General features: G+C 40.0%; 1 protein-coding gene across 4 annotated transcripts in view; it reads right to left on the reverse strand.

Moving 5' to 3' along the window:
* Positions 1 to 8,395: 8,395 nt before the first annotated feature.
* CMKLR2 (chemerin chemokine-like receptor 2) overlaps positions 8,396 to 27,053 on the reverse strand; it is a 46,875-nt gene continuing 28,217 nt past the window's right edge. For 2 of the 4 annotated variants that reach the window (XM_059928535.1, XM_059928533.1), the window contains 2 exons: positions 20,297 to 20,358; positions 8,396 to 9,743 (listed from right to left, as the gene is read on the reverse strand). In XM_059928535.1, the coding sequence (XP_059784518.1) occupies positions 8,648 to 9,715 (1,068 nt within the window). In that variant the 5' untranslated portion in view covers positions 9,716 to 9,743; positions 20,297 to 20,358 and the 3' untranslated portion in view covers positions 8,396 to 8,647. The remainder of the gene's footprint in view (positions 9,744 to 20,296; positions 20,359 to 27,053) is intronic. The other 2 variants (XM_059928536.1, XM_059928534.1) reach the window with 1 other exon arrangement.

Raw genomic sequence — 27,053 nt, forward strand, 5'->3', positions numbered from 1 at the left:
CTGTGGCTCACGGGCCTAGTTGCTCCGCAGCATGTGGGATCTTCCCAGACCACGGCTCCAACCCGTGTCCCCTGCATTGGCAGGCGGATTCTTAACCACTCCGCCACCAGGGAAGCCCCCGATGATACAACTTTTACCGCAGTATTTCAAGTGTTTATATTTGCCTTGTTTTTTAAAAGAAATTGGGGAGGTAAACTTGACTGAAATTTTTGTAGTAAGAGGTTTGTTTTTTTTTTGACCACGTCACGTGGCTTGTGGGACCTTAGTTCCCCGACCAGGGATCGAACCCAGGCCCAAAGCAGTGAAAGCACCCAGTCCTAACCACTGGACCACCAGGAAACTCCCAAGAGTTTTGATTTTAGGTAATTAGTCCCATATATATTGGTTCAAGACCTTGCCCTTTGCAAGTGATTACAAAGTTACTTAATATCTGAGCTAGCTTTCCTCGATGAGAATGTTGGGAGTACCTTAAAGAATCATGAGAAATGAGTCAAAAACAGGAAAGTGCTCAGGTCAATACACATAGCAAATAATGTCATTTGCCAGGTCATGAAACATTTGGAGATAAAGGAATTAAATGCCAGGACTAATTTATAGTTAGTAACCAGTGACTTACAATGACTGACAAAGTAATTTGTTGTGACCTAGCATCTTCAAGTTAGGGGTTACTTGTGACTAAGAAAAAAAAATCACATTTACAAATCCTACCTAAAATTAATGTTAAGTTATGAGTTGGCATGTGCGATTTACTAAAGGACACCTAACCCAGGGGAGGGGAGGATTCCCAGAGTTTGTCGAGGCAGATGTTGTAAATTTAAGGGATGCTTCCTGTACTGTTGAGGGAGAAGTTGTGTTGAGCATGTGACTTTGAGTAGTAGTGTGTCCTGGGAGGGAGGCTATATGGGTGACTGCTCCCTCGGCTGCGGTTCATAAGCCTGGCTTGGGTGTGGAGGTGGGACAGCTTACCTGGGTTTGTAAGTCTGATTGAGCCTGTTGGGGTGCAGAGACGTCAGTACTAAGGTGGCGCTGCAGGTGAGTGTACTCAGGATGGTATTGCTGTAGTCAGGTGAGGTGAGAGTCCAGTATTGGAAACCGCTGCATCTTAACAGTTAATTTGGGATGTATCGAACATTTGAGTATATATTTTTTAGAGTAGTAGTTTTCACAAAAGTAGAGCTTGGGAATTGTAGACCTCTAAAAATCTTCATTTTGTAGTCTCTCTGTAGGCCAAGGAGATTGAATGTTTGAGGTCCAGGTTTTCCTAGCAGAACCAGACGATGCTGTTTCCTTCCCTCTCAATCTGATTTTCTTTGTATGTGGCCAACCAACTTGAATGTGGGAAATTGTTTAAATTCTAAAGAAAATGTGTACTCAATCGGACATGTATGTACTGATGAATAAAATCACCTTCAACATTTAGTCCAACAGACCCAGTCTGAAATCACTGGGGAAATTTTCAGGTTGTCAGTATCGTGAGAGCCAGCAGAGGGCAGCACTTCATTTTCTGGAGAACAGGAGAGCCCAGGGATTCTAGAAATGCTGTGGAAAAGTAGAGGTGTAGTAGTGAATAGCCAAAAATAATTCACAATCACTGTAATGAGTAACAGATAGCTTGATTGAGTACCAAAGAGCTTGGCCAAAACGTTAAGTATTAAAATTTATTAATGATAAAAAAAACCCAATGATTAAAAATGGTTAAAAGTTAAAAAATTTAAATAGTCAATACAAACCACAGCTGTCTTGTGAATCTTAATGAATGATGAAGCATGTGACTTTAAGATCTTGACTCCACGGCCTTGAATAAAAAATGTGTTTAATAGTACCTTTTTTTTTTTTTTTTGTATTTATTTATTTTTGGCTGTGTTGGGTCTTCGTTTCTGTGCGAGGGCTTTCTCTAGTTGCGGCAAGCGGGGGCCACTCTTCATCGCGGTGCGCGGGCCTCTCACTGTCGTGGCCTCTCGTTGCGGAGCACAGGCTCCAGATGCGCAGGCTCAGTAATTGTGGCTCACGGGCCTAGTTGCTCCGCGGCATGTGGGATCTTCCCAGACCAGGGCTCGAACCCGTGTCCCCTGCATTGGCAGGCAGATTCTCAACCATTGCGCCACCAGGGAAGCCCCTAATGGTATCTTTTAATGTCATTTTAAAAGGTAGATAATACATTAACATCATTCAAAATTCTAGAGGTTATACGGTGACATCTCCCCTGTCCCCCAGGTCTCCCATTCACTTCCATAAAAGCAACCAATGTCACCAGTTTTTTAGGTCTTTCCAGAGCTAGTCTAAGCATACGTGCAGGCTAATTGTAGCATATGATACAAACTTCTGCATCTTAAGTTTTGTCCATAGAAATAGACTTGGATATTTTGGAGATTATATCTTGGATATTTTGTATCGGTACATAAAAGATTTCCTCATTTTTTAACAGTTACAGAATCCATTGTCTCATATCTTATTGAATCAGTCTAGTTATTGGAGCTTTAGTTTGCTTTCAGTTTTTTGCTATTATGAGCAATGCTCACATATTCATGTGAGCCAGTATACTGAATGAACTGTTTTTGAACCAGTGGGTTCAGAAGGCACAGGTGTACATAAAGAGACTTTTTTTTTTTCTGTTTCTGGCTTTGGAATAAGAACGCACCTTTTTTTGCATGCTCCATAAGTGATTACATGACCCTGAAACCTTGTTTCTTTTTCACATTCAGCCATCCCTAGTACAAGGACTGGGCAGTGTGGGAATTCAAAACTGATTCATTTAGTGTCACTATGTTAGATGCTATAAAAATACAAAAGGATTAAGAAAATAACCATAAGGGTTATTCAAACCCTTAGGGTGGTTCTTCAAACCACCCTAAGGGTGGTTCAAACATACTTAAAATTGTTAAGAATAAAAGTAATTTTGTGATTAAACAAGTACAGTCATCCCTCAGTATCCGAGGGGGGATTGGTTCCAGGAACCACCCCGCAACCCTCAGGTACCAAAATCCTCAGATACTCAAGTTCCTTATATAAAATGGTGTAGTATTTGCATATAACCTACTAATATCCTCCAGCATTAAGTCATCTCTAGACTACTCATAATACCTAATACAATGTAAATGCTATGTAAATAGTTGCCAGCAGGCGACAAATTCAAGTTTTGCTTTTTTGCAACTTCCTGGACTTTTTTCAGATATTTTTGATTTGTGATTGGTTGAATCTGTGGGTGTAGAACCTGCAGATAAGGAAGGCTGACAATAATCCAAAAGTGCAGAGGGTCAGGGAAGGCTAGAATTAAAGTATTTTTAGAGGAGTTAGGACTTGAGCTGGACAGACCTTAATCAGTAATTCGTTAAAAAAAAAAAAAAAAATCCAGGATGGTGTGAAAGGCAGAATGATAAAGGCAAGAATGAGAACAGAGGTTTGGGAGGCAATTAGACCAGTTTGGCTGGATTTTGCAGTGTCAGTTTGGGATTAGATAGGGCCCGGTTGTAGAGGCATCTGAATTATAGGCTGGCTCATTCTGTGAGGGCAATGGGAAGCCTGGTTTCCAAGCCAGAGAATGACAAAAGCAAAGCAGAGGTGGAGGTGGGAGTGGGTGGGAGCGGTGGAGGGTGGTGAAATAGATGAGAGGAATTAAGAGGGACAAACTTCGGTTATAAAATAAGTCACGGGGATATAATGTACAGCATAGGGAATATAGTCAGTAAAATTGTAATAACTTTGGTGACAAGTGATTACCAGACTTACTGTAGTGATCAATTTTAATGTTTATAGATGTCAAACCACTATGTTGTATGCCTGAAACTAATATAATATTGTATGTCAGCTGCATTTCAGTAAAAAAAAAAAAGGCAGAGCTCCGATCTGGAGATGATGTGGATAGAATCAGGGAAATAAGAGGACTGTTTTAATAAACAGAAAGGGCTAAATTATGGCATATGTGAAACATTTTATAAATTTAATATATTTACTTTAGAAAGTAATGGAGACTATAGCAGCATTGAAAAATGCTTGATTTTTCATTGACTGTAACTATAAAAAGATAAACTATGGACAAAGACACAGATACCAAAAGAGTTGCATTAATGTTTTGGGATGTATGTATAAATTTTTTCCAAACAAATACATTTGGCAATGGCAGTTATTGTCCTTAGAACAAAAAAGGAAAAAAAATGCATGCCTCACATACACTGTCTAATATGAACCCCATTATAAGCCTGTGAGATAAAGGCAAACACTGTTATCAGCACTTACAGATGAGGAGACAACTCTGAAAGATGATTCCCCAGTTATCCACCTAGTAAGTGAGAGAGGAGGAACTCAAAACCAGGTCTTCATGGGCCAGATAATGTATTGGCAATAGAATGGGGAAAGTTCTTCATCCCTGCTTTCAGACAATTTGATTCTGTTTCATGTAACCCTTTCTTCATACCCTCAATTAGGAAAAGTAAGAACATTAAAATCACATAAGTGTAAACCTAAAATGAAAATTGAGACAGATAAACAGATATTCTCTCAATACATGCCCTGTATAGATGATATTAGTTGCATTTAGAAAATGTCCCAAATGGAAGTCTGGCATTTGGAATGTCATTGGCCTGAATAGCTTTTAGTAAAGTGAAAATCAAAGGAAACTGTCCGTAGACTTCTAAGTACGCATTGCCTAAAGAACTACTGCTCACATGTGAGGATATTGAAGAACTATGAGTTACTATTCAAGCCTGATTCCAACCTGGGAATCTTCTATCCTCATGTTATCCCTATAAAATGGGACTAGTCTCTCTTTTCTGAACACAGCCTGTTTTCCAGCCTCTGAACATTTGCTCTTGCTATGCCACCTACCTGAAATAGCCTTTTTTTCACCTGCACTTGTTAAATTTATAGTCATTCTTCAAGATGCACTTAAATTACCTCTTTCAAGAAGTCTTTCAGTCTACTTTTTCCTGCCCCTTGCAGCCTCTCAGCCCATATCCTTTCATAGTATTTATAAACTATGTAAATTAAAAAAAATTTTTTTAGAAAACATTTTATTTATTTGGCCACACCTCGCGGCTTGTGGGATCTTAGTTCCCTGACCGGGGATTGAACCCAGGCCCTAGGCAGTGAGAGCACGGAGTCTTAACCACTGGACCACCAGGGAGTTCCCAATAAACTTTATGAATTTTTTAATAAAATTTATAAATTTTGAAGTTCTTTGTGTAAGTTCCCTTATTCTGCCTATGAGATTTTTACATTCATTCAAGAGGAAGAAGGGATCTAACATTTACTAGGTAATTACTGTGTCAGAAGGTGCCAAGAGTTTCACCGAATAAGTATAATACCAGGTAATATATTAATATTAGGTATTTATAGGGCTAAGCACCACTTTTAGTGCTTTACCTGTGTCGATTCATTTAATTTTCATAATAACCCTATGTGGCGGTTACTACTATTGTGATCCCATTTTGCAGATGGGGGAAACTGAGGTCTAGAAATTTGGATTAATTTAGCCAAGGTCATAGAGCTAGGATATATTGGAGCCATAATGCAAAGCCAGATATCCTGCCTCTGGAGTCCCTGAAACTTGCCCCCTGTTTCGAAGAGCTTCCTTCCATCGAGAGGGAGCCAGGTCTGTCTGGTTGGGTTTATGCCCCAGTCCCTGGGAGCCCTAAGATTCTTTATTCTCCCGCCAACTAAGCATTGAGCTTCCTTGCTTCCTCCTCAGATTGCCCCAGTGCCCTCCTCTCCTCCAGCCTCTCTGTCCTTTCAGTCACTCATCCTGCTCATTAGGGGTCATTAGACCTCTGGAGAGCCCCACTATCCAGATTCCAGCTGCCAGGGGAGGAAGCTGGCTGGGGAGTCTCCAATGCTGGGTCTAAGCTTGGGTCCTATGCTACACTTTAGATCAAGCTGAGAATAAAAAAATTAACTCCTGTTTCTGCTGGAAAGTTCCTGCCCTGGTTGCTACTTTCTACTAGTAGATTCCTGTAAGTCACATCCCCACTATCAGCTATTTAAAAAGCCACTAAAACTGGAGTTCTTAGCCTAGGGTACAAGGATCCCCTGAAATTTTATTTAAAAGCATTTTTCTGGGGAAAGGACCCATAACTTTCAATAGATTTTCAAATGAATTCAGAGTATTTATTAATTCTGACTTTTCAAGTTAGTTATTATTTATTTATTTATTTATTTATTTATTGGCCATGCTGCGAGCCTTGCGGGATCTTAGTTCCCCGACCAGGGATCGAACCCAGGCCCCTGGCACGGAAAGCTCGGAGTCCTAACCACTGGACCACCAGGGAATTCCCTCAAGTTTTCTTTTTCTATTCTAGAGCCAATGATACTTTCCAGGATCTCAAATATTTTCATAGGCCTCTGGAAAGCTCCCAGGCCCTAGATACTGTGCCCGTAGCCCGTAGCGTGGGAAAAACGAACAGCTTTGCACGGGTTCCTAACTCACAAAGCTTAGGAAGCACCGCCCTGAAATGTAACTTCCAGACCACCACCAGCTCTGTAATGTACTTTTGCCCCTGGTTGCTTAATCCCCTTCCTTCCTGCTCCTCAGCCTTCCTCTTTCTCCCCCAGCCTTGAGAGTCAGTGTCTCCCTTTGCCCAAACTAGGGATGAACCTACAGAATTCTCTTCTCTTTCTTGGATCCTCCAGCTTTTCTCCTCATCCTGGGAGCCTATCCATTGAGGGTCGAGGGGGACACTGGAGTGGAATATCGCAAGCCCTGGTGGTGCAGGGGCGGGGTTCAAGGGTGCACAAAGGGCTGGAAACTCACAATGAGCCTTTCTCTCCTTGTCTTCCCTTAACCCATACTGAGTATGGCAGAAGCCAGGAAGCTTGGGAATGACAGAAATTTGGGATATGCTGAGCTATGCCACACATTTTTTTTCTTGGAATAATTTCCAAACAAGATCTGATTGTTGCATGGGGCTAACAGTAAAGAACAGAGCCAATAAATGATCTGATATTAGCATTTCTAAAAGCTATGAGATGAAATAAAAAAGGATACCGATTCAAGGAATAACATAGCTCCCCTCACGACTTTCAAAATAAAACCGAGAAATTATAGAAAATTACATGTTTTAAAAATTGCAGTAAATAGAAGAGTTTGTATTCATAAAAGACAGGGTACAAGCAGAGACGTGGAAAAGGAGCAGGATCTTTAGGAAACCCCAGTGGCAAGGACATAGATTTCCAGTGTTTCTTCACCTGCACACTGGAGGCCATCTCTTTCCTCTGAACAGTCTACACTTGTCTTGGCTCTTTTATGGCACTTACTACTCTCTACCTTGTTTTAGGATTGTTTTTATGCAAGTTTAATCTCACCCCCTAGAAGTACCTTATGCATCTTGGCGTCCCTCACAGTATCTGTCTACCATGGTTCTGTATAACTCTTATTCATCTATTTGCTAAAGGCATAAATGAATAGAAGTCAAAATACTATTAGCCTTAAATGCAACAGATTTGCACCATGAAGAGGTCACTGACTTAAAGGTATACTTTATTGGTCTTAGAAATATAGGAATGGAAGGTAGAAATATATCAATATGTCATACATACTTTATTTTCCTGAAATCATTCTGATATTGAGCTGGCCTATCTACTATCTGGATGTCAGTGTTTCATGTTTATAGCAATCTTATACTTATTTGCATACATACATACTCAGAATTTTGCAAAAACATTAATGTTTATAATGATATCGCGGGGGATTAAAGATGGGCATATATCCCCATTGAGGGGTAGGGTGTATGTCCCCTCCCTTTGAATCTGAGCTGGCCAGTGACTGCTTTGGTCAGTAGAGTACCGTGGAAGTGATACTGTGCCAGTGTCTGGCATAGCCTTTAAGAGGAGTAGAAATTTCTACCCTGGTCTCTTAGAGCCCTACATTGCCATATAAGTCTGGCTAACCCTGAGGTGCCATGCTGGAATACCCGTGTGAAGAAAGGAGAGGAGAAGATAGAGGAGAAGAGGGGAGGAGGGAAGGGGAGGAGAGAGAGGGGAAGGAGAAGGAAGGGAAGGGGATGGGGAGAAGGGAAGAGAGCTGCTCAGCCAGTCGGGTCATCCTGGTCCAGCTGAGGCTCCGGATATTGCGAAGCAGAGAGGCGAACCTCTCTTCTGTGCCTTGTTTAAATTGCTGATCCTCAGAATTGTGAGATATAATAATAATAATAATAAAAAATTGTTATTTTAAGCAACTAGATTTTGGGACAGTTTTAACCTACTATAACCAACTGTTACTTTAATTCATAAATGCAATATACAGATTACATGAAATAAAGAAATTAAGTACATATGTTGTATTTTAAGACTAGGTCTAATAGGTTACTTGTGCAAAATTAAAGTGAGCTTAAGCACACATAGTTTTATATTTTTGAAATTAGTCATATATTTAATATTAAGATTTAGAACTTTAAAAAAGTCATTAAAATTGAAAAAAGAGTGTTAATTAATCCATTACAGTATAATTAGCAAGAATAACACAGATAATTTAAGTTGCTGAAACAAACCCGAAGATCCTTCTTATGTTTTATATCAATAGAAAAATATGATGCCAATAAAATGACCGAAAACAATAAAAAGATACAGTCAGCTCTATGTCTTGGACCCAAACAATACGAAAGCATCTGTCAGGGGACCCACACGAAAGCCATATACTGATTTGTGGAAGAGTAAGAATTCACTGGGCTGTTTCCAGGAGACACAAACTCTTGGTTTCAGAGTTCCTGAGCTGTTCGCTCACTGTGCCAGAACAACTCACTTCCCACAGCGTATATTTTAGTATCTCAGCAACTGAGGCCCGAAAGCGTGCTTGGAACTTCTTACTAATTAAGACATAAAGGATGGGGTTCAAGCAACTATTGAGGAATGCCAAGCCAGTGGAGAGGGGGATTCCGGCCTGCAGCACCTGGTGGAAATAGCTATTGTGGTGAATCGTGAGCTCCCAAATGCTAAACAGGTGATAAGGAGTCCAGCAAATCAAAAAGGCAATGACCACAGCCAGGATGGTCCAGAAGTGCTTACTGGAGATCAGGATGCTTCGCTTCTTCACCTTGAAGATGAGGCACAAGTAGCAAATGCTCATTGTTAGAAGAGGGAAGAGGTACCCAACAATAACTTTCACCCAGGTCAGAATATGATGCCTCATCAACGTGAGGTCAGGATCATGCTCGTGGAAGTTGTTATAGCAAAGAGTGTGGTTATTGAACTCCAGAGTGTCCCGGAAAAACAGGGCTGGACCACCCATTAGTGAAGCCAAAAGCCAAACAACTATAATAACAATCAGAGAGTTCCTTAGGGTCCGGTACCGATGAGATAAGACAGGGTGGATCAAGTAGATATAGCGGTCCAGGCTTATCACCGTCAGGAAGAAAACACTGGCAAACATGTTCAACTGGGCAATGAAGGAATTGGCCTTGCACAACCAGATGCCAAAGGGCCAGTGGAAATTCATGGCCACATAGGAGATGTACAGGGGCAGGAAGAGAAGAAAAATGAAATCTGCAATGGCTAGATTGAGGAACCAGAGAGTGGTGACTGTTTTCTTCCACTTGAATCCCGTAAACCAAATGACAAGGGCATTTCCTGGAATGCCCAGAACAAATGCCAAACAGTATAACACGAGGGAGACCCAGTGAACGACTCCTAGGTGTGCTTTCTCCTCCAAATCAGTCTCTGGGGAGTAATATTCCAGGGCATAGGAGTAGTTCTCAAAGTCTTCAAATAATGTTTCCTCTAGATCTTCCATGACCTTGCTAAATGCAGAATGAAGAAATCTATGGAAGCAAATTTAAAAAGAAAGAAAACAATTTTTAAAAGAACAAATGTTTAGTGAATGATACAGAACGTAAGGATAAAAATATTTTATCTTAATAGACACTAATAACAATTTAGGACCAAAAGGGGGACGTAACCATAGAAGTAGAGATTTTTTAAACAAGAGGAAGCTATGAAAAAAATACTTATTTGAAATATTTGGCAAAATGTTTCCTAGAAAAAAATGTACTCTTCCAAAATGGACACAAGCAGAAACAAAACCTGAATAGACTTACAACCATTAAAGAAATATCATAGTTAAAAAAATGTTTTTCATCTTATGAACTAGAAATAGTATATTTCTTGGTAGGACTTGTGATTAACACTCCAGGTGTCTAAGTCTCAGTGGACCTAAGTTTTGCTATAATTATTCTCAAAGCTGTGAGAGTTTATTTTTGTAAAGTATTCAGTAAGTGCTAAATTGAAATGATTGACTCTATAGGTACAATTCCTATGTTCATAATGCTTGTAGGGCTGACTAGAGAGACTCTAACATTTAACAAATATTTATTAAGTTCTTACCAGGCATTATTATTTTATGGAAGATGCAAAAGAAAACAGATGAATACTTATGTGGTGATGACTTCAAAATCCTTATTTGTACCCTGACTTCTTAAGATCTAGACAAGAGTTCCAATTGCTTCTTTGGCTTATCCACCTGGATGTCATGGGCAAGCACTGGAGATTTTGACCCACTGTTTTGCACCCATGGATGTTTTGATTCTAGGTTTATACATTCAAATATGTTCATCAGAATTATATCAATATGGAAGGCTTTTCAACTACAAGATATATTTTGGAATGAACTTGACTATGACCACTTAATTTCTATATTAATTTCCTATAGAGTGCAGTTAAGCTTTATTTAAATTTTTTATTTTCCTGAAATTTCTTTGTTTTGAATTAATTCAAAGTAATTCTTTTCTACATTACAACAAAGATTTGATTTATTAATCAGTTTTGTTTATTTCTATTTTTTTAACATCTTTATTGGAGTATAATTGCTTTACAATGGTGTGTTAGTTTCTGCTGTATAACAAAGTGAATCAGCTATATGTATACATATATCCCCATATCTCCTCCCTCTTGCGTCTCCCTCCCACCTTCCCTATCTCACCCCTATTTTGTTTATTTTTATCCATACCAAATGTTATCTATTATAATTTCATGCAAAGTATGTTTTCTTTTGTGGCCTTTTTTTTTTTTCCCTGCTATCAAATCCAGTTTCCTGCGTTAAGAAAACTTGAATGTCAATTTTTCAACCAAAAAAGTTTACTGGGTGTAAATATAGCTTCATCAATTTATTTTGTGTTATTTCTATCTGTAGTATTCAAAATCAAGTAGAAAGAAGACTAATAGTTATATTCATTTCATGGAGCTATAGTCATTAATGGGGTAAATATGTACAATTTGAGATTATAGTAGGGTTAGAACAAAGAGGTCAAAACATCTTGTGTTGCTCACAGCCAGCTCAAACTCCATTTGACTAACACTAAATTCATCATCCTACCTAAAATCATTTGAGGAATCTAGCAGAGCATAGTTAAAAACAAAAGCGCTTCATTAGCATTCTCCCAACCCCAGACCCAGCTAACTTCTCTTTATTTTTCAATATTTAGCTCAAATGCCACCTTTTCTTGGAAACATTTTCTGACATTACCTTCCCCCAGATAATTATAATACATAATAACAACTATTATTACACACAACAGTCAATGCTATTGGGAATTTACTAGACGCCAGGCATGTATGATCTAATTTGACCCTTGAAAGAATCATATAAAGTGGATAAGTACTATTATTATTTCCATTTCCAAGAAAAAATACTGAAGCTTCAAGAAGCTTAGTGACTTTCCCAGTTTCTCGCAACCTATAATTAGAGAGTCAAGATCTAAATTCAAATCTGTTGAACCCAGATCCTGGGCTCTTAACCACTACGACGTTCCCCTCTTCTGCCATACTTCTCTTATTGTACTTAATACACTATACTGTCATTGATTTCTCTTTAACTCCTGCCCTACCAAACTGTGAACTCCTTGTGAATGACTGTCATCTCTGTAACCCACAGTGCCTAGTACAGGTCTTAACGTATCACAGGTGCTCAACATATGCTCAGTAAATAATTGGCTCTGCTATAAAGCCTGTTCAGAACCAAATGTAATTTTAAAGCCTCAGGTGAGAGTTTGTGAGTTCACCCCTAAGTCACTCTCATTGCCAGAATCTCTCTGGCCTTGACCCACAGTTCTATCCTCAAGATCTAGACTTGTTCCTTGTCACTGAGTCCTTTCCTTCATGTGTCCAAGACTGGCTTCTTTCTTGCTACCCTTTTCTTTCAGGTCTGGGACCTTACTCTGCCCTCTTCACTCCTTCTGGTAGCTGAACCCCCTCCATGTCAAATCCTTTCCTGTCTAACCTCCAACTCCCTGTCTTGGTTTTCTGCCTGTATACTGAGACACCCTTACCTTCCTGGTGCCTATGACCTATTCTTTTAGGCTATGAGCAATTCTGAAGTCAAATGGCCCTAAATCACCTTACAAAACCCTAAGCAGTGAGTAGATGGAACTTGATTCCCCAAACATAGAAAAGCCAGTGGAGGACTTCTAATTACACAAAACCACTGTCCTCAGCAAGTCAGGAGCTTACAAAGTCATTGCTGACTGTGCTGGGCCAGAGTGGTCGCTGGGCCTGCTGAAGGATACCAACCACCCCTCATCCCATTTCTCTTGGGGAAGAGGGAGGTACCTTGAGGATGACTGATTTTTCCAAACAGAATCCCTTCAAACAGAAACCCTTGTTCCAGAGAAATTCCTAATCTTCCAGAAAGCAGATGAGTAGGTTAGATGCAATGACCAGTTCAGGCTTGGAGAAAGATCTTCAAGAGGAGCTGAATACTGTGTGGAGAAAAGGGAACCCTCTTGCACTGTTGGTGGGAATGTAAACTGATACAGTCACTATGGAGAAGAGTAAGGAGGTTCCTTAAAAAACTAAAAATAGAACTACCATACGACACAGCAACCCCACTACTGGCCATATACCCAGAGAAAACCACAGTTCAAAAAGACACATGCACCCCAATGTTCATTGCAGCACTATTTACAATAGCCAGGTCATGGAAGCAACCTAAATGCCCATTGACAGAAGAATGAATAAAGAAGATGTGGTGCATATATACAATGGAATATTACTCAGCCATAAAAAGGAACAAAGTTGGGTCATTTGTAGAGACATGGATGGACTTAGAGACTGTCATACAGAGTGAAGTAAGTCAGAAAGAGAAAAATATTGTGTATTAATACATATATGTGGAATCTAGAAAAATGGTACAGATGAACTGGTTTGCAGGGCAGAAATAGAGACACAGAAGTAGAGAACAAACATATGAACACCAAGGGGGGAAAGCAGCGGGTGGTGGGGTGGTGGTAGGATGAATTGGGAGATTGGGATTGACATGTATACACTGATGTGTATAAAATGTATAACTAATAAGAACCTGCTGTATAAAAAAAAAAATTTAATTAAAAAAAAATTGCAATAAATGCAGCTTTTTACAGCATTATACAAAAAAAAAAAAAAAAAAAAAAAAGAAGAGCTGAATACTGCCCAGCTGAATCCTTCACAACAAATACAAGCTAGGAATTCCCCTCAGACGTGAGTAGATGTTTTTGTGTGCTGGTGATGGTGAGAGGGAGGGGTGGGATGGAGAAAAGTGAGAAGTAAGGCAGAATTCAGCAACTATCCTACCAAGTCCTTGGCTAGACACACTTAACCCTTGAGGGCATATTCTTGCTTAATTATTGTACCTTGTTTGTGTATTGCTTTATAGTTTATAGGCACCTCCAGATAGAATTTCCAAACGTTACTTAGACCTACCCAAGTATCTAGAGACTAACTAACTGTATTAGTTTCCCAGGGCTACTGTAACAAAGTACTCTAAACTGGATAGCTTAAAATAACAAAGTTATTGTTTCAAAGTCTGGAGAAAACTGAAATCAAGGTGTAGGCAGGGTTGTTTCCTTCTGAGGGCTATCAGTGAGAATCTGTTCCATGCTTCTTGTCTAGATTCCAGTGGTTTGTTGGCAAACTTTGGCAGTTCTTGGCTTGTACATGCAACAAGATGTTTTGACCTCTTCGTTCTATGCCAGAGTCTCGGGCCTTCCTCTACCCTCTTTCTCTTCTTCTCATTGGCTGAATGAGGATGCAGTGATGAGCCATCATGTACCAGGTGGATAAGGAAAACATGATTGTTCACAAGATAGACGATTGGGTCCCTGGATGACCGCATGGAGCAGAGCTGCCCTACTTCTCTGAACCACCTCCTTCTGGATGACTAAGTGAGAAAATATTTCCCCCACTATTCTTTTATAGCAGCTGAACCTGTATCCTAATATAGCTTCTCTAGGCCTTGACTTTAAGAACTGTGGTGGAGACTTGTCAGTGCTCACCTCCTGTGAAAGATGTTATAAGAAACCCTTGAGGTGGGAACTATTCCTAACAATTGTCATGGTTTCCGGAAGAAAGAGAGGGGAGCTTCCCTTAGGGAGGGCAGAAAGAGGAAAAAGCTGGCTTTGTAAGGAGGATCTCTTTTACCCCAGGAATGGTCAGGGAGCCATTTAACGAACATCCTTTTTAGCCATCAAAAGAGAATGTGAGAGAGTTTTTGCAATTGATTCAATTGATTACCGTGGGCTGGTAAGACTCCTGCTTTGTAAGGAAATGAGGGGCAGATCTAGAGTTGTAATAGACCTATGTTATTTGGGCAGAGTTAAACAACCTCTGCCCTTTATTTCATAATTTAAATGTCCCAAGGGCAGGTAACTTTAATGGATGCAACAGTCCAAGTTGGGGAGACAACGGGATTTGGGTAAACCAAAAAGCAGTGGACTTGCTTTCAGTGGAGAGCAGCTACTCAGTTCCAGCCAAGTGCTTCCATGTGGGAAATGAGGGCTTAGTGTTGCCAGAGTTTTTGACAAATGACTGAATATCTATATTTTTAATGTGAAAAGTTTCCAACTCCTAAACTACTGTTTTAAAACAAAATAGTTGTGGGCTGTATTCAGCCCAGCTATAAATTTGTGACCTCTGGGGAAGGCAAACTCTTTGAAGACTCTGAGCTCTTCAAAAGTATAGGAGGAGGCTATACATGAAATAAGACAGGAACAAAAGGACAAACATATGATTGTTCTTGTATCCATAACTATTCAGGTTCATAGAGACAAAAACTAGAATGGTTGTTGCCAGGGACTAGGGGAAGAATGGAAATGGGGATTTATTGTTTAATGGGTACAGAGTTTCAGTTGGAGAAGGTGAAAAAGTTATGGAGATGGATAATGGTGATGGTTGTACAACGATGTGAACGTATTTAATGCTACAGAAGTGTACACTTAAAATGGTTAAAATGGTAAATTTTATGTTACATATATTTTCCCACAATAAAAAAAGAACAGAAAAAAAGAAGAAATTCAGAGAAGGCTTTCTGGAAGAAGTGATCTCTGTCTTGTCTTATAATTAAAGAATTGAATAAACAACACACACATATATTAGTTTTTATCTTTTGTGTATAAACACAGTAAATGTTCATTGTAGAAAAGTTAGAAAAGTATAAAGTATAAAAGGAGAAAATAAAAATTGACTTCCATAATCTCAAAAAACAAATAAATAAGTAAAAATAAAAATAAAATGGAAATAGAAACTCTGAGTTGGCCTCTGAGAATGACTTGCCTCTTTGTCCCAGCAAGGCAACCATAAGATTTAATGCTACTCGGGGCCTTTCCATAGATCCTCATTTTAACCTTCTCCAAATTGATATAAGAGATTGACTATAAGAGTTGAGACAACTCTTTTTTCCTCCAGGAAAAAAGATGCTATGTACAAGTTCCTAACTTTACTGGGTTTCTGTTAGTTACTAAGGAGGACCATGATAAGAAAGGCAATGAAATGGATCATAACCTAGAACCAGAGCTATTCCTTGGAGCTGTAACAAAGCTGGTTCTCAAGAGGAATGGTGAGGAAACTCCCTGATAAATGACCCTCATCCTGTTTTCTGCCACCTCTCATTAGATCCCTATGTCCCCACCTCATCATTGCTCTAAGTCCCACAACTTGGGCCTTTCAACTCCTACCTGTAAGCTCTGCTCTGCCCCAAACTTGAACTCAAATATGTTCCTTGTTCAAAGTGTAACTTGGCAGTCATCCTGATCCATGGTTCTCTTTCTACTTCATTCTCTGATTTGGGTAACTGGGTTATTGCCTTGTTCCTAGTGCTTGCTCCCAGGTTCCAGTTTTGGATTGCTATACCTTAGGTCCTCTGGAGAACACTGACCTCTGTTACCACATTTCCGTGACCCTGCTCCTTTGCTCTCTGGGAGGATCCATGCTTCTCTCCTACATTGGTTAGACTACTCACTTACCACCCCAGGAGGCATTGCTCTGACACTAATTCTCATCCCTTATTACCACCACCATCTGTACCAGCGGTACTCAACCAGGGACAATTTTGCCTCTCAGGGGATATTTGACAATGTCTAGAGACATGGTTGATTGTCACAACAGGGGATGGAGGATGAGGGGGGAAATGCTACTGGTATCTAGTGAGTAGAGGCCAGGGATGCTGATTAGCACCCTGTAATAGACAGCTCCCCACAACAAAGAATTATCTTGCCCCAAAAGTCAAGGATGCCAAAGTTAAGAAACCCTGATCTACACACACTGAGCTCAGTCTGAACTCCTTTCTTCTATCTCTTGCTGCTGAATCTGCTCTTTTCCCGTGGGCACCTTCATCTTGGAGTCCTGGCTTGGCCTGGTCTGCTCTATCCCACCACCAACCAACTGTATTTTATAGAGGTTGCAAACTGTTAGTCTGTGTGTTGGTCTGTGTGTCTGTGGTTGAAAAAGTGTTAAAGATGTTTGGTGTAGATGCTAATATTAAACATTAATAGACTTCACAAAAATATTGCAATTTTTAGCTTCTTTTGATAATTTGTATCATCTGGTAATAATGGGCCTGTATTTTCTGTAGCAGCATTTGCATTCCTCTCCAGACAAGGTATGTACTCTGACTTGCCATAGTCACCACCACTTCCAAATCACTCATTTATGACACTTTCCAGGATGCTGTCAGTACTTGAATTTGAAGTCTTTGCTAACACTATGCCTTGTATATAGTAAGAAATAAAATTATTGGGCTTCCCTGGTGGCACAGTGGTTAAGAATCCACCTGCCAATGCAGGGGACACGGGTTCAAGCCCTGGTCCGGGAAGATCCCACATGCTGCGGAGCAACTAAGCCCGTGCGCCACAACTACTGAGCCTGTGCTCTAGAGCCCACAAGCCACAACTACTGAAGCCTGCATGCCCAGAGCCTGTGCTCCGCAACAAGAGAAGCCACTGCAATGAGAGGCCTGCGCACTGCAAAGAAGAGTAGCCCCCGCTCGCCGCAACTAGAGAAAGCCCCCGTGCAGCAACGAAGACCCAACGCAGCCAAAAATAAATAAAATAAATAAATTTATTTAAAAAAAGAAATAAAATTATTGAAAAAAATAAAGCTATACACATATGAGGGTGCAAATGAAGTGTGTGATAATGCAATCTCAAAATAATATCTGCAATCTCAAAGTAAAAATATGGTCTGCAAAGAAAGGTTACTGCCTTGGGCATTTCTGCCAACTTAAATTTAAGGACCTACATTTAAGAACATGTATTTTTAAACTTTTAAAAACTGATATTCTGCTGTATCATCCATCATGATGTGTTATACTGATCTGTTTATTCTTAATGAGATAAGAGAGAAAGAGCAAAAAGAGGTACAGAAAGAAAATATGGGGAAATTTGCCCTCAGTTTCACAATGTGGCTATATATATACATACACAGGTACATATATGCATATACGTACATATATATATATACACTACTTTTTTTCATATTTTATTTTATTTTTTAATTTTTTTTTATACAGCAGGTTCTTATTAGTTATCCATTTTATACATATTAGTGTATATATGTCAATCCCAATCTCTCAGAGACTCAGAGGTGAAACTAGAGGGATATCTGGGCAATAGAAAAAAGGCTTGCTAGGCAGTAACCAGAAATGAAGATGGGTAGCAGGCAGACTTAGGTCTTTAAATCCAGGTTTAAAGGAAACTGCCATTTATTAAACAGGAAGAGTCAAACTGTCTTGGCTGGCAGTGACTTTCCATTGAGATGTCATACATTTTTCTCAGTTTAGAAGAGCACAATAACAATGCCAGCATGAGGCTTTAGACTTGACTGAAAAGAGGAAATAGCTACTGTATTTGTCTTAAACCATATGTGTTGCTGAAAGGCAAATAAATAATTCTCACTGAAATAAAGACTAATAAAGATCTATATGATCTTAAATCTTTAGAGTAGCCACTGAAGTGAGTGCCAGGCTGCATTGTGGACATGAATATAAACAGGTCCACCCAAGTCCATTAGAAATGTGTGAAAAATGCTTGGTGTGGAGCAAAGTTCAGAGAAGCATCCCTCAAGTTTGTGGTTTGGTTGCCAAAGAATGTGAAGAGGCGTATTTACTACAGGGATTCAGCTGCTGTGAGGAACCAAGTTATCACATTCCTGGGTTACATTTACTTCGATACTCAAGTGACTAATGTCTAGTTCTGGAGCACAGAACTGTTTATTGAATTAAACAAACTGGTTTCTTATCTATGCAGATTTAATAGATGGTAAAGCTGAAACTCTTTTCTGGATAAATAGATTTCACTACAAAGAGTTCTGGCAGAAAGAATAGTGATAAATAGTCTATAAAATCCAGATGATTTGGGGAAAGGACGTCTGGTAGAAATGTGTATCATTAAACTTTTAAATGTGGTTTTAAATGAGGCTTGGCTGTAGAGGGAAACATTTTGTTTATCCACCTTGACAAAACACAAAGATTCTTTCTGGCAGAGCATTTGGTGAATGCAGAGGGGTTCAATTTAGTTCCATGTCGTTGAGTTAGATGGGTTTTCATGGACCATTGCAGAAATGTATACCTAACAGAACCTTAAGAAAATTTAGGCTCTAATCTGCTTTGATCAGAGAGAAGGATTTGATGTTGCTGACAGTTGTCTACGTGGATTGCCTTTGTAGAGTTCCCCATACACCCTGATAAAAAAGAACTCAAGAATGTATCTCCTGTGAAATGCATCTTCCGTGAAAAGAACAGGGGCGCTTGAGGGAAACTGTAGTCTGCTTCTGACTGAATGACAGGAATGAGTAGAAAGAATCAATGGACATGAGAGAGAAACTCTTTGGTGAAAACCACAGATCCATTACCCGGCAAACATACATGGTCAGCAAACTTTATTTTTCAAGAGCCGTCTAGTTAGGGAAGAGAGATTTTGTTGAAAAGCGTGTGTGTGTGTGTGTGTGTGTGTGTATATGTGTGTGTGTGTGTGTGTGTGTGTGTGAGGGTGGGGGGAGTTATTTGAGGTCATTGCTCAATATTTTCCACTAACTATCAAATATAAACTGTATACCACACCCCAGTTTGTGCTCAAGATGTTTGGCACCAGCAGAATATTTTGCTGCCCTTTGGAAAAACGATCTCTGCTTGGAAGGTGTTGGAGCACAGTAGTATTTTATAAAGATTCCCTATTTATTCACCCAAGAGAAACCAGGGAGTTTTAAATGGAAATTGAAGGTTGAGTGTGATAGTGATGGTTCCTGGGGTTGGGAGGTGGTAGAAAGATAATTGTTGGATTGCACCTTTCTGGCCTGGCATAGCCTAACCTTGACTAAGAGAAGCATCTTGCCTATCTGTAGTTCCCATGTCATTTATTGCTTAATGCCATAGTTTAAGACAAATGACAATATTCTTTGGCATATTAGGATAAATGTAAGTGTTTTGGTTTGGCTGGAAAAGACACAACAAAAAAAGGGAGTGTTTTGGTAATGAAGGCCTTTGAAGGTCATACTTAAGCATTTGGGTTTTATTCCATTGTCAGCTGGGAGCAAATAAAAATGTTTGTAGCAGGGTGTGGCATCGCTGAATTTTTGTTTTTGTAAAGATCATCTGGTAGCAGTTTGGGAGATATTGCCACAATTGAAGTCAAAGATGGAAGGGCCTTAGGCAGTGAGAGTTAGAATGGAGATGAGGGAGACTTATTTGAAAGACATTCATTTTGGAGATTAATAGAAGCTTTCAGGAAGCTTAGCTAAGCTAGGATAACCTTCACAATAACCTTTTTTATTGAGTTGTCATTGAAAATCAACCCTGGATAGAAAAACTATAGCTAATTTCAGGCATACAAATGTTTTATTCCATTTTAAAGGCAATGGGGTGGGGGAAGAGAAAATTTTTTCTTTATGAAAAAAATACAAAAAAAAAATACAATTGAATCAAGTGCACAGGAAATGATACCTATTTTCACTCTGCTGGGATCAAGCTCTTTTCATAAAAGGCACTTGCAGGCTGATTTTCATGTCCTACCCTCAGGCTTCACTAGGACAGTTTAAGAGAACACAGCACTTATTTGAAAGGTCAACGCCTACTTACATAACAGTTGATTTAATGCTCCACCCAGAAGGTTGTGTCCGATTTGTACAATCTGTATGGCTCTGTTGATTGTGGGGAGGAAAACAGAGTGAATGATTAACCTTGGGTCAGGGAGAAACTTTCAGGCTTAATTCCTTTGCAAGACTTTAAGATAATGAACACATGGGTACAATTTAAATATCAGGCCATAAAGTGGTCTATCGCCTCTGGAATCAGAATGCCTGTCTTCAAATCCCAGTCTATTTCTTCCTGGCTGTGGAATCTTAGACAAATCACCTACTACCTTGAAGCCTCAGTTTCCTCATTTGTAAAATGAGAGTAGTAATAGTTCTAACTCATAGGGTTGCTATGATGATCACAAAAGGAAATCCTCAGAAAGTGGCTAGCTCAGTGCCTGGCACAGAAAGCATGCTCAATAATTATAGCTATTGATTACTACCAGTTTAAGACTAAAAGCAGTACACAATGGAGGGGGGTAGAGGGAAGGTAGAAAGATAACAGGATTTCTTTTTATCACTTCAGGAGAAAAATGAGAAGATTTAAGTACAGATTTTAAAACTTGTTTTGTGTGTTTTATATTTTGAAAAATATTGATCTGTATTGAGATCACACCTTGTTAGATGCCTGCCTTCTGAAGGCAGTTGGCGGACCCCTATGTCAAGCCCCCAAAGGCCACTATTATCCCCATATCTGACCAAGAGTGGTGAGAAAATAGACACTGTAAAGCATTATATTTCTCTTACTTTTTAACAAAGCTATTTTCATCTTTTGTTAAAGGTCTAGGTCTTTACCTCACTTTTCTCCAAATTTTATCTAAAGTCTGGGAAAGAATCACCACCATTAGCAATGTAATGTTTCAAAGCCTTGGTCAGAGCAGAAATCCCTAAATTTCCTTAAAAAGTGATTTCTATGTATGCAAATAATTTTTTAGCAAGAAGAAGTAGGCACTTAATTTGGAAACCTTGATGCCATAGGACTTCTGTAACTATTTTTGTAGGGCATATGACTAGATAGCTACTGGAGATCTGAAATGTTCAATTTATGTCGTGGATATTTTCATCCACATAAGCAGTCAAAACTAGAGCTTTAATCCTTTTTAGGGTCTTCTGGGCAATGTTATGTCTACTGAAGAACTGATCTTGGAAGCAGCAGCCACAACAGAATACCTACCAGATTATTAAACTGCTCAAAAATAGATACCACCCATGGTTTAGACAGTAAAAAAAGGTTGTACGTTAAAATCGTTAACCATGACCTGAAATCTCTGCAGACAAAGATATGCTTCAGAAAACTCAGGGACACCGAGTGGAAGTTTGTGCTGCTACTGTAACATACCTCTGTTTTCTGTTTCATCATTACTTGGCACTAAAGATGTTTTGGTCTTAATCACATATTGTCAATAACATTGACAGAAATCTAGGAAGAATACCCAGTTTAGGATAGAAACTGAATTAGCAGCTATTATATGCTTATTTCAATTTGTATCAATATATTTCCTTTCTAAAAAAAAAGAAGGAAGAACACTCAAGTAATTTGCAAAATGTATTGAAGTTGCAGCCACTTCACGAAACTATTCATCATCCAGAGAGGTAGTTAGTGAACTTGGTAAAGCGGGTGGAAGGGAAACTTGTTTTGGTAGCAACGGTAATGTTTTTTCAAGACAGAAGCAAAAACGTCGGGGGAGGTGGGAGGGGCAACAATTCTAGAACTTCCTCCCATTCATACAAGATTACGCCTGAAAATATTTCTGCCTTTTTTTCACTTAGAAGGAGATATAGGAGGGAGTATAGGATCAAATGTAGTAGTGGAAGATAAAATAAAGAACCAGTTGAAAGATTTGCCCATTGACAGTAAACAAACCGTTGAGTTCCAGAATCATTATTGCGATGGTTTAGAGACATCCTTCATGAACACTTTCAATTATTTGACAGTAGTGAAAGTAAAGCTAGCAGGCTCAGCATTGCACTTTATCATGGTCAATCTATATTAGGTGTAGTTTGTTGAGGTCTGCAAAAACAGATGTTGAGGAGACCATTGGAAAAAGAAGCAGTGCAAAAGAAAGGACTCCAGAGACTGAATTATATCTGTTGGAATGGTTGAAGGAATCAGTGAGAAAGGAAGACTAAAGGAGTCTGAGATTGCAGCGCTGTTTATAGTAGCCAAGATATGGAAGCAACTTAAATGTCCGTCGACACATGAATGGATAAAAAAAAGATGTGGTACATATATGCAATGAAATACTACTCAGCCATTAAAAAGAATGAAATAATGCCATTTGCAGCAACATGGATGGACCTGGAGATTATCGTACTAAGTGAAGTACGTCAGACAGAGAAAGACAAATATCATATGATATCACTTATATGCTGAATCTTTAAAAAAAATGATAAAATGAACTTATTTACAAAACAGAAACAGACTCACAGACTTAGAGAATGAAATTATGGTTATGGGGGGGGAAGGGTGGGGGAGGAGGATAGATCGGGAGTTTGGAATTGACATGTACACACCGCTATATTTAAAATAGATAACCAGCAAGGACCTACTGTACAGCACAGGGAATACTGCTCAATATTCTGCAATAACCTAAATGGGAAAAGAATTTGAGAAAGAATAGATACATGTATATGTATAATTGAATCACTTTGCTGTACACCTGAAACACAATATTGTTAATCAACTATGTTCCAATATAAAGTAAAATAAAAAATAAATAAATAAACAAATTAATTAGAAAATAAAGGAGTCTGAGAGCTGTTTTCAGATACTTGAAGATGAGGAAAAAGTAAGACATTTATGCTGTCTTAAGGTCATAAATAGTAAGACATTTATGTTGATTCCAAAGTTGGAGCTAGAGCAAAAAATTAGTTGGCATAATAGCTAGGAAAAGTTTGGTTTAGTGGATGGGATTTCCCTGGTGGTCCAGTGGTAAAGAATCCGCCTTCCAATGCAGGGGACGCAGGTTCCTTCCCTGGTCAGGGAACTAAGATCCCACATGCCACGGGGCAACTAAGCCCACGTGCCACAACTACTGAGCTCACGCGCCTCAACGAGAAAGCCTGTGTGCCACAAACTACAGAGCCCACGCACTCTGGAGCCCGTGCACCACAACTACAGAGCCCATGCACCCTGGAGCCTGCGCACCACAACTAGAGAGAGAAAACCCGCATGCCACAACTAGAGAGAAGTCTGCATGCCGCAAAAGAGCCTGCGCTGAAGCGAAAGATCCCGCATGCCTCAACGAAGATCCCAAGTGCTACAACTAAGACCCGATGCAGCCAAAAAAAAAAGAAAAGAAATAAATAAAATAAATATTTTAAAAAAGTTTGGTTTAGTTGGAACCAAGAACTTATAGCTGTTCAAAACCTACCAACCGGAATTCCCTGGATGTCCAGTGGTTAGGGCTCCATCCTTCCACTGCAGGGGGCCTGGGTTTGATCTCTGATCAGGGAACTAAGATCCTGCATGTCGCAAGAAGAGGCCAAAAAAAAGAGAAAACTAACCAACAAACCAAACAAAGAGATATTTATTTATACATTGCACTTGAATGGCTGCTGGTGGGGACACTGTAGAAGGCATTGACACCTGCACTCAGGGGGTCCTTAACATCATCCATTAAGGACAAGAGTCTATGATAATAGACATTACTTTTGAGCCCTTATTCTCTATTTACTGCTTAGGAAACTAAAGGTGAGGAAACTTAAGGAAATTGCAAAAACCATTCAGTTGGTGAGTTGGCATGGTTAGATTCTTATTGAAATGTGTAAGTGCCCAAGTTCTTACCCTCTGGGCACCCAAGGTACAAGAATCCTTTCTCAAGAGTGTTTAAGGAAATAGTTTCTGAGAATGACACTGAATTTAGAGAATAATTCTACTTTCCTTTTCTAGAACTGTACCTGTGGCTGAATAAAAAAGCAAAACAAAAATAAACCACTCCTCCCTGCAAATGAGGAAGACTATGTAGGAGGAAGCTCAGAATGATATAAGATAAAGAAAGCCTCTTTGTTTTTTGTTTTTTAATTAATTAATTAATTTATTTTTGGCTGTGTTGGGTCTTCGTTTCTGTGCGAGGGCTTTCTCTAGTTGTGGCAAGCGGGGGCCACTCTTTTTTTTTTTTTTTTTTTCGGGGGCCACTCTTCATCGCGGTGCGCGGGCCTCTCACTATCGCGGCCTCTCTTGTTGCGGAGCACAGGCTACAGACGCGCAGGCTCAGTAGTTGTGGCTCAGGGGCCTAGTTGCTCCGCGGCATGTGGGATCTTCCCAGACCAGGGCTCGAACCCATGTCCCCTGCATTAGCAGGCAGATTCTCAACCACTGCGCCACCAGGGAAGCCCTCTTTGTTTTTTAATTAGACCCTTTCTCACCACTCCTCACCCGCCCCCCAACCCTCCAAGCCCAGTGGACCCAGCTTGTGAGAACGGTTTTTATCTTTGAGCTTCTGTTGTAGCTACACAGTAGTGCTGTGCCAGAGGCCCATATTTACCCAGAATCTATTCTATTCCTGGGCCTGGTTCTAACTCTGCTGTTAAAGTTACTGCAAATGTGGAAAAGTGAAGAACCAAATTACCAGACCAGGAACCAAATTACCAGACCATGGCTGGACTATCCAGCCATGGCAGCTGGATTCTGAGGATATCAGGCAAACGCATATTCTTTACTGCTCCATAGCAGGTTAAGTCTCAAGTCCCCTTGTGGTCTCTCGTGACCTGGGCCATATGTGGACTGCATTTGCCCAAGAGCCTCTTCTTTCTGCCGGGACCCCACTGTGATTTCTTCTTGTCCTACAAAGGGCAAGGGTACTTTCAATAGGTGCATATCCACGTCTTGGCTTAACACTTCAGGCACAGGACATAGGTGAGAGAGAAGAAAATCAGAAAGAGGAAGAAAAATTTAACCCAGTTTCTAGTTTTTTTTTTTTTAATTAATTTATTCTTTCTTTATTTTTTTATTGGTGGCTGCATTGGGTCTTCGTTGCTGCGCGCGGGCTTTCTCTAGTTGCAGCAAGCGGGCGCTACTCTTCCTTGTGGTGTGCGGGCTTCTCATTGCAGTGGCTTCTCTTGCTGTGGAGCACGGGCTCTAGGCGCGCGGGCTTCAGTAGTTGTGGCTCGCAGGCTCTAGAGCACAGGCTCAGTAGTTGCGGCGCACGGACTCAGTTGCTCCGCGGCATGTGGGATCTTCCCGGACCAGAGCTCAAACCCATGTCCCTGCATGGGCAGGAGGATTCTTAACCACTGTGCCACCAGGGAAGCCCCCCAGTTTCTAGTTCTGATCAAAGCCCTCCAACCAAACCCCACTGTGAGGCTCTGAGGACTCCATTTGTCCTCACCTAGCAGAGCCCTCAACGGGAACCAGGTTCTTCATGGGAGCAGTGCCCCCTAGAGGTTAGCATGACCCATCGTCACATCTCGAGATTCTCCTCTTAGATATGTTTCTTATTAAAACAAACGAGAGCTATTTTATCTCAGTACACTACTGTGGATCACTTGTGACCCATCTCTGAACATCTGTACATCTTACTCTATCTATTCCAGGATTCCTTCACAATTATTCCTGGTGTCCCAGTTCCACAATAGTTTCTTGTTGGTTTTCCCCATTGGTCCACCCACAAATTCAGATTGCATGACATAGGGCCAAGATTAGGGTGAGGCAAGTGAGGTTGGGTCATGAAAGTACAGAGCCAGATCCTGACTTCACTTAAAATTTTGATATTTTGTTCAGCATGGATCTTTTACATTCATTTTGTTTACTGAGATTTTTGGTGCCTGTTAAATTTTGCCTTAATTACCTCACCCTAGTTCCAGCCCTGCCATGACACCTGAGCCCATTGACGTCCACGGTACTAGGTAGCCTATCATGTTGAAAGAGCATTGGAACTCAGGAGAGATGGTTCTAAATTTTTGTTCTACATGTCATTAGCTGCATGACTTTGGATGAGCCACATTCCCACTTAGGATCCCAGGGGCCAAATCTGAAAAATACAGGTGACATTTAGTTTAAACTTGTATGAGAAGGTCAGAGATGGCAGGACAATGTATTCTAGCTCTTTTACTGTCTATGCCTCCAAGTAGCACCAAATCCAGTGCTTTGCACAGAATGGGTATTCAAAAAATTTCTCCTAGGGACTTCCCTAGCGGTCCAGTGATTAGGGCTCTGCGCTTCCACTGCAGGGGGCTACAGTTGAATGGTTGTAAGTGTACTGGTTGTTTACCCTCGTGATCACGTGGCTGCCTGGGGGCTGTGTCTGCAGCTGCCCAGCATCAGGAGAGAGTGTATCGCTATATCATATACTGCACATTGCTAGCTGGGAAAAGGTCAAAATCCAAACTTCCAAGTACAGTTTCTACTGAACGTGCTTTGCTTTTGCACAATCATAAAGTCAAAAAATAAGTTGAATCATCGTAAGTCGGGGACGGTCTGTACTTTTGATAATTCAAAAGCCAAGTATTTCTCCAAGTACTCAAGCCCAAGAAAGCAGTCAGAAAATATCCTGGCACCTATACAAGTAACACAATATATCGTCACTAAAACATAATGCAAGCAGTTTATTTCCTGACAAGGAACTTGGAAGAAACTGAGTAGCAAATCACTTGATACAATAAAATTCCTTTTTAAAAATTCTACTTTTAGAACACTTTCCTCTATCTTTTCTGTCCATCACAGATTTTCTCTACTAAGACAAAGTCAGACAAACCACTTCAAGCCTAAAGTCTGATTCCCTGAAACTATGTTTAATAACTCACGTGACTAGTTATTAAAA

The sequence above is a fragment of the Balaenoptera ricei genome, chromosome 7 (assembly GCF_028023285.1).
Source record: "Balaenoptera ricei isolate mBalRic1 chromosome 7, mBalRic1.hap2, whole genome shotgun sequence".
In the NCBI taxonomy this organism is placed as follows: Eukaryota; Metazoa; Chordata; class Mammalia; order Artiodactyla; family Balaenopteridae; genus Balaenoptera; species Balaenoptera ricei.